The following is a 12,168-nucleotide window of genomic DNA, read 5'->3' on the forward strand; positions in this document are numbered from 1 at the left end:
GTGCTATTGAGTCATGAAATAAACTGCATTGCTGTTCCTTCATGGTTTCCTTGTCCTATCTTTTAAATGTACAGCAGGAGTGAGGAGAGGGAAATACTTCTTGAATAAGCAAAAGCCCAAACAATGTAAAGATATGTTATACTTTGAGGCTCAGTAATTTTGGGGTTTGTTTTGTTCCTGCCCCCATTGGTCTAGAAAGAAACTGATTTGTCTGGGAAGATAAATTTTACTGCTTTTTCCTGCTTTGCATAAAATATTATGATTTTTGTTCTTAACAGATTATCCAAAGAGCTTCTCCTGGATCCACAGCAAACCTTGGTCTTTAAAGTGTGGCATAAAGCAGGTAAAGTTTGTAGTGCAGTATTAAGAGGAGTGTGTTTTCTGCATCCCCTTCCTTAGCTGACTTGTCTTTCATGCAAGGAAAATAAATTCTGTTAAGTAAATTGGAGAGTAGAATTGTAATGACATTTTTTGCCTTGTGCTAGAAGAATACTACAGATAAATACCTATTGATTTCCTGGCCCTTGGCATCCTCCTTTTCCCCATTAATCATCTTACAAGGTTTGGTTCATCTGTATTCTCTCTGGTTTTATTTTGACGGTGCTTTAGAGGTTGGATTTTCCTGCTGAAGGAAATTCTTAACTGCTTCCTTCATGTGCTGTTTGTTGTTGCTGGAGCTGCTTGAAGTGTGGCCAGGCAGTTGTAACAAAATACTTCTATTTCTTTCTTTTTACATATTGAAGTTCAGCTGTCTGATTTTTCCTTCAAAAATAAACTTCCTGTGTATCCAGAGTACTATGTGTACATACACAGTGATTCTCCTGCCAATCCCTCTCCATGCCCTGGGCTTTCACTGCTTCTACAGGGACATTTTTAGCTGAATGTAACTGAGGTAATCCGAATAATATTCCCCTATTGGACAGGATTGTTCTGGACCTCGGGTCAGCTTCCAAGACATATTTCAAGGGCTGTGTTTTAGCATTCCTGAAAATTATTCATGTCCATGTATATGTGCTTCGTATCCTTCTTCCCCAGAGTCGGAGCGAGTGATAGGATTTGCATCTGTGGACCTGTCTCCTCTCCTTTCTGGCTTCCAGCTCGTGTGTGGGTGGTACAACATCACAGACTTCAGCGGGCAGTGCCGAGGGCAGATCAAAGTGGCCATTTCCCCTCTCCAAGCCATAAGTCATCTCAAAGAAGAAAGGCAGGCCAGGGTCCGAAGCCAGCCAGAAAGTTCTTCTGTATGTGCTTCCATTTCCTCTCCTCTCACACTTAATTGCATTGCTAATAATCAACACTCCAGGTTCCTGAGCAAATTCGCCACAAACTCACAGCACTGTCATGGACTAATCATAAATGTACCAAAACCACTTCATTCCTTAGGAATTCTGCTCCAGGTTTCTGTGATAGCTGCAGGCCAGTGCTCGTTACAACACTCCAACCAAATCATGAGCATCCCCACTGGCTTCACTCTGTCGTTGCTTCATGGGCGTTTGGGAATATTTTTTTTAGGAGGATACTGTGTGGATTTGGATGTCTGGGAGCATGGCATTGTTCTATTTGCTGCTTTGGGTGACCGCTGATGCTCGAAAACATACAAAAAACATACAGCAGATTCGGCTTTTCGTTGGTTAGGTAAAAATCTAATTTGTCAGGAATCGGTCTTTCTGGGATATTTGCCATTTCTTCTGGGTTTTTCTTTTTTCTCTAGACTTCCCAGATATGCTGGGGTGTGTTATACACATGTAATGGAGCCCTTACCCTACTTTCCATCAGTTTACTCTCTGACAGTATGGAGAGAATTAACAAAAGTGTCTGAAATGCAAGTGTTGTGAAATGGTACTTTGGCTCAGTGCTGGGAAATAATTTGAAAATTTAAAGCTATTTAGAAAGCCTGAGGTTTTGTTAGATCAGCAGGATAAGACTTAATTTCTCTTACTTTCTTGCTGTGAAAGACTCATGTACAGTGTTCCTTTTCATCCTAGGTGAAGGTCAGCTTCCCAGCATATCCTAGTAATTCTACAAACTTGTCCAAGCAGATGTTGAATTCCTTGTCAAAGGAAGTCAGCGTTCCCGCTCGAGAGCGGTAAGTCCACAGGCTGACAACCTTTTTTATTATTTTCAGGTCTCAGAAATACCTCTCTAAAGCCAATTGACTTTACTGGAAAAATGGCACACCCTGTCTAAGTGTGTCCACTGTGTTTGGGCTTAAAAATTAGTGGACATTCCCTTTCCCAGAGAGAGGGAGGTGCAGGAGGTAGCAATCCTGGGACAGGTTCCTGTTGACACAACGCAAATGTTCTTTTCCTTGTCATTGATATTTCCTGATGTGTTTCATTTGCACCCTTGTAAATTAGGATTTAAATGATGCCGTTGTTCAAACTGGCAGGTACTTGCTCCAGGCCCTCATAAGAATAAGGATTGTGTCTGTATTTGGTTTTATTTTTACTAAGTGTAAATTAGAATAGAGCATCCCTGATGCATCCCCTTTATTTTGCATCCCCTTCTGTCCACGGCCAGTGAATGACAGCTGGTGAAATGCTGTAGTATTGCCTATTCCAGGAGTAAGACTGTCAGATATCCTGCAGTAACTCCTGCTTTCTGTTCTTTAAAATGAGTGAGAGAGTGTTTTAGTTCATGATTTGTTTGTTTAGCCTACAGAGATGATCCTTTTCCCATACATGTCTTTGAAGTTTAGAGGGACTGTGGCTCACCACTATGGGATCTAAACAACTAGCTTGGGAGCTGCCAGCAGGCATGGAAAACTCCCTACCAGCCACACCATTAACTTGAGTTTGGTATAAATCTGAAACAGTAAATGACATTCCTGTGGACATTTGAAAGAACTAGCTTCATCCATCGGTGGCTCTTTAGTGGATTTCAAGACATTGGGTATTCTTGGTTGACAGACTTTCCACAGTGAGAGGTTCCAGCCTGGTTGTTGATATTAAACACAGGCCTGTTGTTAGCAGGATTAGCCCCCCTGGCACGCACACGCCTCGACACGAAGAGCACATGCAGAACGTGCGCAGATTCCATGAATCCCTGCAGCAGGCGGAAGGGAACACGCGCCGGGCAGCCAGGCTGGAGTCGGCATCGCCGTCCTCACGCGCTGCTCTCCTCACTGCTCTCAGGTAAAGCAGGGCTCTGGCCAGCAGGGCAATGCCAGGCCTTAGGTTAGCAGGGAAGAGCTTGGAAGTGACAGCTCCAGTTCTAAGAAAATGAAGGTGAAACAGTGCAATAACTCATGAAGAGATTCCGGTGTGATTTACAGCGGGATGAGGCGAGGCTGGAAAATCAGGGACTGGGTGGGAAGCTCCACGACAGGCCTGAGGTGCTGTAGCAGTGTGGTGGGCTGTTGAAGGGGAACAGCAACAGCAGCGTTTCCAAATCTGGAGAGAATGCTTGGATTTATCCATCCTGCTACTGCTGTCACACAACAGGTGCTATGAACCCAGTAGTCCCTTCACTTGACTTCCACAGGTACAAGAACAAGCCTGTAAGCATTTTTGGGTTGCACGGGGCAGTATATCCTTTCCCAACAGGATGTTTTTCTTCTTGCTAGAAGCACTGTTCTCTTGACTAGATTCTAGGTTTAAATGAGGTATAAATTTAGAAGAGTAGTACTTAGTATCTGTAGGAATATAGGGATGAAAGAGACTTCCTGAGGTATTTCATCCCTTCCCCTGCTGCCACAAGCAATGTATCTTAAAATCCCTAGATCTTAAACACATAGAAATCCTCAGATTTTTATTAAGCTCAGCCATAAGTCAAGTAATATCCTTGGCTTTATGACTTTTGTTGGAAGGTCATCTCAAATCCAACTCATTTGATTAAGTAAGTTTAAAACTAGCTCTTTTTTAGCTTCCAGACGAAGTTTCATAGCCAAGTCAGGATTTGTTCTGGAGTGTTATCCTCTTGCTTAGAGCAACCTCACCACTTGCCTACTGATCTGTTTTTCAATAAAAACCTTTAATCCTTCATTTGCACATCTACATGTTGTTGACTAGGGTGATCCAACTTAAACCCAACTGCCACAGGCTTATTTTCCCCCTCTTACTGAATTTCTTACCACTGCTTACAGGAAAAACTTGAGCGAGCTGGATGAGGTCCAAAGATACTTCAGTCAGAAGCTGACCAGGTCTTTTCCTGACTTCAGCACATCCAAACTAAGCCATGAGGAGTGGGAGACTGACCATCAGGGCTCAATGAGCAGAGAAGTGGATCCCAAAGGCTACCATCTTTTGGAAAAATCTAGTCAGTTGGTGTCTCAGGTCAGCAGCCTAATCAATGGTAAGTTGTTGCTGTGAGTAGCAAAATGACAAGAAAATCAAATCCCTGCTGATGCTTTTAAAATAACTTACCAGAGTAGAGAATAAGCTGGAACCCAGAGCTACAGTTGCTGCCAGTGGAAAAGTTACTCCATGCTTTTTCTGCCCATGGCTTCCTACAGGGAAGCAGCATTTCCAAGAGATGGAGTTGAAGGGCACATCCCTATTATGCCAGAATTTGCCATTGTTGTATCACCACCTTGATCTTCTCTGTTTTTTCCCCTCTTTATTCTCCAAGGTTTTGTTCTTTTTATTTCCTTTCTCATCCTTCGCAATTTTTTTTACTGTTTTTTACATGCCTTCCTCTACAATCTGTTTCAGACTCTTCCTTCTCCTTTTCCAAATGTCCCCCACCATTCCCTTGGAGCAAGACTTGCCTCAAAATAGTTTGCCATCTTACCTAATACTGGTGAACTCAATTCCCAGAAGATGCAAGCAATGAATAGAATCTGCTCACTGGGAAACAAAAATAAGTGATTGTGGCTTTTTCAAGAATTTGCAAAATTTCCCATTGAGTTCATCCTTAATGCTTCTGTTTTTTCCTTAGCATTTCTGTTCTTCTGGTCTTGTCAGTGGGAAACAGAGCAGAGCGTGCTCACATCAGCAGAGTGTTGGCAAAGCTGTGCATGTTTAGCTCCTAACCTTCCTTAAGACTTTCTGCCAAAAACCCAAATAAATCAAATATAAGCTGAACTGTTGCTCCATGCATTTACTGATGCTTTTTTTTTGTTAACCAGACTTGCAGACTGTAACTAAAAATAGCAAAGAAGCTTCTAATGCACATCAGGACAGCAGCAGGGAGCTGGGTGCTATGGATGTACCCAGCTGGAAGGAGGAAGGAGCCAGACCGGAAGGTCCTCAAGGCCGGCTGGAGTCGGACTCGCCCGGCGTTTCGAGTGACACACAGCAGCCGTGCAGTTCTGGGAGAGCTGTGTTTGAGAGACACATGTTGCACGAACTTCTAGGCCCCATTGTCCCTGAAGATGACCATCCAGTGGGTTATATCCAGGAAATCAAAGGTCCTTTTGCCATCCAGCCACACAGTGAAGAAGAATACGAAGAAGATGTTATAGAACCACGAACTCTTAATGAAATAATGACTGTAACGGACAGGACGAGCCCCTGGTCCAGTGTGATCTCCGAAACAGGGCAGGGGGATGAGCAGCATCCTCTCGACCCCAGGCCTGAAGACCAGCACTCCACAGATGCAGGTTGTTTCCAGAGAGGGAACAGCAGCACCTTGTCCAGCATCCTGCATGGGGACAGCCAGAGCGTGCTCAGCACCCTGAGCCTGCCCGTGAGCCCCCATGCAGGTGGGAACAGCCCCTGGGGAGCAGCAGGAGACTTCCACACCTTCAACAGCAGCACGGGAACAGCAGAGAAGGATCCACTTCAGCCCACTGGACAGAGCCTCTGGGACAGAGCACTGAACACTGAACCTGCAAAGAAAAGTGTAGAGTTCCATGCAGGCTCCAAGGAACTGCCGCCATTCCCGGGAGACATAGGTTTGACCAATCAAAAAACCACTGAGAGGCAGGAGGAGGAAAGTGCTGAGGTTGTGAATGGAGATCATCAAGGCAAGGAAGGAAGTGGTTCTGATGGTAGCTGTGTTCAGAGTGTATCCGCCCAAGCTGGCTCGGAAAGAAATAGCGAGAGCTTCCCTGATGACAGCGGTGAAGATCCAGTGGAAGGGTCGGAAAACTCCGTCAAACCAAAAATCACTTTGTATCCTTTACTCTTTTCTTAAGCACTCCCTGTATTTGATGACTCTCCCTGCTTAGTTAGAATCTCCCTGGCCTCAGGAAAGAGAAATTTGCTATGTGAAGCTCTTCCCTGGGAAATGAATCCAGAAGTGGTGATCTGGGAAGGTCCATTACACTGTTTCACACAATGTAGTGATGACTTTCTTGCCACTTGTAGCCAATAAATGTTGTCATTTGTGAGAATCGTTTCGTTTTGGGTTGTTCTGACATGCCTTCTTGCATTCTCTCTCCATGTTATTTTTCCCCATGCGTTAGAGCTCTTGTGTTTCTCCTGTATTAAAAAGAAACATGCTTTATTTTGCTTTTAAAATACTTCCCAATGTTTCTTCCTCAAATTCCAAATCTCAGATTAAGTGTTGGAATTTTTTGCAGGATGAAGTCCTCTACAAATTTGTGAGGTATTGTTTTAAAGCAAGTCAGTGTCCCATGCTCTGCGAGCCCAGGTGAGAGAACCAAGTGTTCAGAGCAATGGAATATAGATTAAAACAAATGAGATTCACTTTCAGACCTGTTAACAGCTGCAGCTTTTTCCACATCTGGACCTCTGTGCAACTGCACACTGCCAAAAGTTGTTCCTTAACAGTTCTGCTCAGATCTGACCCTGTTGTTCCAAACTTCTTCCTTCCACCCCAGGAGATGGAAGCCTCCATGAGACTGCTCAGCACTTCTTCTCATCCTTCCACATCTCCAAAAGTAAGTATGGGATGTCCTTTCCTTTATTGTCCAACTTAATCCATTCCTTAAAGCAGGAAAAACACTTCTCCCTTCCTTTGCTTGCCAGCACTCAACTTAGAGGTGATGGCTTCCAAATTGTGTCAAGGGGAATCTTCCTGGTACCTCTTCTGTCCGTGAGGATGGTTTCTAACATCCATGGCTGTGTTGTCTGTGAGCCTTATGCCTTTATATCAACCAGTTGTTCAGTATGCTTGGGAAATGTTCTTTGTGCTTTAATGTGAGGTGATATGCCTAATTCTGGGGAGTTCTAACTTGCAATTATGGCTTCAATTTATCTCTTTTAGATCAGGATGAAATGAGGGAGATACCTGGAGAGGTATCTTGTAACAGTTCTGAGACCCAGGGAGTAGCAGAATAACTGGAGTGATTGTTCCTCCTGCACCAAAGCTGGGGATTGCTGAGGTTTTGCTTTTTTATGTGCATAAAGATTTATGTACTGCAAGAGGTTTGTGGCTCAGTTGCTTCAAGGTCTTCGTATTTATCTTATTTTCAGTTCAGAAAGAGGGGTTATAAAAAAGAGAGTGAGTGACTTTTTGCATAGGCAGATAGTGATGGGTAAGGGGGAAGAGTTTTAAACTAGAAGAAGGGAGGGTTAAATTGGATATTGGGAAGAAATCCTTCCCTGTGAGGCTGGGGAGGCCCTGGCACAGGGTGCCCAGAGCAACTGTGGCTGCTTCATCCCTGGAAATGTTCCAGGCCGAGTTGGATGGGGCTTGGAGCACCCTGGCCTAGTGGAAGGTGTCCCTGCCTGTGTCAGGGGTTGGAATGAGATAAGCTTTAAGGTCACTTCCCACCCAAACCATTCTGGGATTCCATGATCCTTTTCCAGCCCCAGCTTTGCTGTGGATGTTGATGTGGATCTGGGTGCTGCAGCAGCTGGGCTGTTTGTTTACCACTCCCAGGTAAGATGATGCCTTGGTTCCTCTCCATATGACCTATGACACAAACACTTTAAGGAACATTTATGTCACTGGAAACAGCTTGTCTGATGAATCAAAACAGACTCAGACTGGCTCTAATAGCTCTGAAGTCATGGAAAGCTGTGGTTTAATACTAATACCAGCTTCACTTGAATCCCCTCTCTGCAGCACTGAGCTGAGTGGCTGGAAATACAGCCCTGAAAATTATTACTAATTAGGTAAAATGTTAGCAAGGCGCTATTTGGATATTTTGATCTTAAAGCAGCTTAATTCCAGGATTAGCTGGCACTAATCCTTTGCTGCAGGACTTGTAAGGTGTGCTGAGACAGGATTCAGTTGTGCCTTGTGCATCAAACCCCCTCTGTGAAGAACCAGTTTTTCACTGCTACCAATACACAGAGTTCAGAAAAATGCTTCCTCATAGTTTTGGTTTTAACTGGCCTTTGGAACATCAGTTTCTAAAGCTGGGCTTGGTTTGGTTCTGCACAACACCAAGCATGACAGCAAGGCTGAAATCTGAGCTGTCCTCTGGACATCACCAGAGCCCTCACTCACTTGGCAGTTGGCAAACGTCTCTCGTGGCCTTCCTGGTGCTCCTGCCCCCTCTCCCTGGCTTGTCTGACTCCCTGTTTTACTCATCTTCTTCCTGGAATGATGAAGCAGTGGTGAGGTGTGGAGCTGGGCAGCATTTGAGAAAAAAAGGTTGTCTCAGCTCCTGCTGTGAGGACATGGGGCCCTGAGAAGGTGCTGCAACAGTTCAGGCTCAGCATGGATGCTGTGACCAACTTCCAGAGATCAGAGTTTTGTAGAGCCTCACAAAACCTCTTTGTTTTTTACTTCTTTTCTCTATTACATCAAACTCAGGCTTCCCATTCTTGAGGTCCTTCCCAGCTCTTGTCTTCCACACTGCTCACCTGCTCTGAGTGGGGGCTAGCGGATAGGTTTGAAAAATCAGAGCATTGATAAACTTTTCCATAAAAATGGTTTGGGTGGTAAAGAACCTCCTCTTGTTCCACCCCCTGCCATGGGCAGGGACACCTTCCACCATCCCAGGGTGCTCCAAGCCCCAATGTCCAGCCGGGCCTTGGACACTTCCAGGGATCCAGGGGCAGCCACAGCTGCTCTGGGCACCCTGTGCCAGGGCCTGCCCACCCTCACAGGGAACAATTCCTTCCCAATATCCCATCTGTCCCTGCCCTCTGGCAGTGGGAAGCCATTCCCCCTTGTCCTGGCACTCCAGGCCATTGGCTAAAGTCCCTCTCCAAATACCATGCTGTTTTTTTCCCCCTCGCCTCTAGGAATATTCTGAAAGGATAAGAAACTTACATGGAAACCAGCTTTACTTGGAATAATTCATATTTGTGTGTACATAGATTTACTGTCAGTGTGAATTAGAAGTAACACAGCCTTGGGCAGATTCACAATCGCTTTATATGTTCCAAAATTGCCAATGGCAGCAACAGCCAAAGCATCCTTTCTTGGTTGTGTTGTTTCTTCTTGATCTGCTGGATGTTCCTGATTTCCTGCCTGGAAAGCAGGGGTAGGTGCAAGGCCACTGCCAGGGTAGGTTGTAGCCTGTTAACACAGATCTGTTTGCCCTCCATCCCTGTGCACAAACAGAACTGCTGGGCAAACTTGCTGAGCCACAGTGCTGAATCATTCTCTGCCCCCCAGACTGGAATTCTTTGACCTTGGAAGAGGCCATGTCCCCACCATGACCTATAACATGCTCATGAATCTGCTTTAGTCCAGCCCCTGGCACACAGGCACTGGATAATCCTTGGCTGGTTTCAGTGTTCCTGCCATTCCTATAAAAAGAAAAGTGAAGCGTGGTCCTCGAGTCCCCTTTCCTCTTAGATCTTCCCCATGGAACATGTGTGCTTCCTGGCTGAGCACCAGACACTTGGAGTCTGAGAGACAGAGATGGAGAAACCTGGGATGGGCACTGACCTGAACCTGTTCTTGGGGTGAGGAATGGTGTAAATGACATTTCGGATGTGTGCTCTGGAAACTATGCAGGAGGATAAAACTGACAGTCAGAAACTGCCTGTGGGATGGTTTAAAGGAAGGTTTGGTGTCCAAAAAAGAGCAATGGAGTTGGGGAAGGGGCTGGAGCATTAGGAGCAGCTGAGGGAGCTGGGAAAGGGGCTCAGCCTGGAGAAAAGGAGGCTCAGGGGGGACCCTGTGGCTCTGCACAAGTCCCTGACAGGAGGGGGCAGCCAGGGGGGTGTGGCATTTAAGTAAAACCTTATAAAATGAAGGCCTTGTTGCCTTTGTAAAATTATGGCTCAGGCCTGTTACTTCAGCTAGAGGACTGTGAGAAAAGTCTGTGATTAATTAGTTTTTACCCGTGAGAATGTAGTATCAACAGAAACATGCAAGTTAAACAACAGAAGGAGAAAAACAGCAGTATATCCACACTTGTTATTTTTCTGAATGCTTGAATGCTTATGCTCTAGGTAGCCAGTGGTAGCATATTGAAGTTAGTAATGGCCAAGGAGTCTATTGCAGTAGTTTAGCTGCACACAATGAGTGTGTAACACGAATGATGACATACAAAAGGTGTATAAAAGAGGCTGCTTTGTTTGATAAACAGCTTTTTGCCCTTTGTCCAAGGCACTGTCCGTGTGTGTCGTGACTGCCTCAACAGTGACAGGGGGCAGTCAGGCTCTGCTCCCAGGGAACAAGGGACAAGACAAAACAGCCTCAAGCTGTGTCGGGGAGGTTCGGGTTGGATATTACGGAAAATTTCTTCCCCCAGAGGGCTGGCCAGCACTGGCACAGCTGCCCAGGGCAGTGGTGGAGTCCCCATCCCCAGAGGGACTTAAAGCTGTGTGGATGTGGCACCTGGGGACATGGGATAATGGTGGCCTTGGCAGTGCTGAGGGAACAGTGGGGCTCCACGATCCTACAGGTCTTCTCCAACCTCAGTAATTCCATGATTCTATGGTTCTGGTCACATGTCTGAGCTGGGAGTGTTAACGGTGCTTTTAAACCTCGCTCATTTTGATTCACACCTGTTCATGTAAAATAGCAGCAGGAACTGCTGTTAAACCTTTCCACAGCTGGAAGTTCATTTTTAGGAAGGTCATTAGGATAGATGCACACATCTTAACAGCATTTCATCCTGCACATTGGGCAATGGTAGGAAAATGGGAGGAGGTGTATTTTAGCTGCTCATCTCTGAAACAACATGCCAGTGGTGTGTTTTCCAAGCACACCGATTTCCTGACTTTGGGAGCAAACAGACTGCTCTCCTTCGCCTCAGTGACGTCAGACAGCACCAGGCACCTGCTCTTGTGTTGTGGCTTCAGAGTACAGGGTGCTTTAGGGGTATTAGATGTTAGGAAGGAATTCTTGGCTGCGAGAGTGATGAGACCCTGGCACAGGTTGCCCAGAGAAGTGTCCAAGGCCAGGTTGGATGGGGCTTGGAGCAAGCTGGGATAGTGGAAGGTGCCCCTGCCCATGGCAGGGGGTGGCACTGGATGAGCTCTAAGGTCCTTTCCCACCCAAACCATTCTGGGATTCTATTCCTTACATTGAAAATAGGAGGTGCTGGCTCTCCATCCCTGGCTGTGCAGGACATGTGGCACGTGTGAAAGGGGAGCTGTGGAAGGCAGGAAATGCAGCTTCATGCACCTTTGAAATAGGGTAATTGGCAGATTGGGGGAATTTCCTAGAGAGATGCTTTCAGATGCTGTGCTGAATTCAGGGATCAACACAGAGCCTGGTCACTGCTCCTCTCCAGCCATTCCTGACCTTTCAGCCGTTCCTTGGACAGATGGGCAGAAAACAGCATGGGAGGAATGAGCTACTGTCCTGGTCTCTGGACGGCCCTGTCCAAGGGAGGTGCTTTGTCCAGCAAGCAGCTCTCTCTGCTGGTTTTTAAGCTTTTGCTGTAGCCAGGTCTGCATTTAATCTCTCTTGGCTCCTTACATTTTGCTGTAGGAAATTCATCCTGGAGAATAGTTAAGAAGAAAGAAGAGCAGAGCAAAGATTCTCCTAATTATCCATGTATGTTAGTTCAGTGAGATAAAAACAGGAAGTGTTTTAAAGTATTTTACCTGCAGGCTGTCATCTGAGCCTGTAATGCACAGGTTACGAAACACAAAGACTCATTTATTCCTAAAAAAGCCATTTCTCTCTCCAGAGGGTACATATCAAAGTGCACCAAAACAGGATCCTGGTGCTGTTTCTCTTGTGAGGAAGCTGATCCCCTCAGGAGACCTTTCCCAAGGCTAAGAGAAGCAGCCCAGTCATGTAGGTGAAAGGCCAGATTGGCAGATCAGTTTTCCCGAAGACCTTCCTGGCCCCACAGCTTCCTCCTCTAAAGGCTCGCAGAGCAGGATTGCTTTTCTCAGTGCTTCATGGGCACAGCCCAGCTCTGCACTAGTTGGGGAGAAATGTGTGTTTCTTTGT

General features: G+C 45.8%; 1 protein-coding gene across 4 annotated transcripts in view; it reads left to right on the top strand.

The window, feature by feature from the left end:
* C2CD3 (C2 domain containing 3 centriole elongation regulator) overlaps positions 1-12,168 on the top strand; it is a 41,600-nt gene that overhangs the window by 27,927 nt on the left and 1,505 nt on the right. For 3 of the 4 annotated variants that reach the window (XM_048293523.1, XM_048293531.1, XM_048293537.1), the window contains exons 26-32: positions 279-343; positions 1,036-1,241; positions 1,986-2,086; positions 2,970-3,134; positions 4,085-4,293; positions 5,069-6,056; positions 6,688-6,787. In XM_048293523.1, coding sequence (XP_048149480.1) covers positions 279-343; positions 1,036-1,241; positions 1,986-2,086; positions 2,970-3,134; positions 4,085-4,293; positions 5,069-6,056; positions 6,688-6,787 — 1,834 coding nt within the window. The remainder of the gene's footprint in view (positions 1-278; positions 344-1,035; positions 1,242-1,985; positions 2,087-2,969; positions 3,135-4,084; positions 4,294-5,068; positions 6,057-6,687; positions 6,788-12,168) is intronic. The other variant, XM_048293525.1, reaches the window with a different exon arrangement.

The sequence above is a fragment of the Corvus hawaiiensis genome, chromosome 2 (genome assembly GCF_020740725.1).
Source record: "Corvus hawaiiensis isolate bCorHaw1 chromosome 2, bCorHaw1.pri.cur, whole genome shotgun sequence".
NCBI lineage: Eukaryota > Metazoa > Chordata > Aves > Passeriformes > Corvidae > Corvus > Corvus hawaiiensis.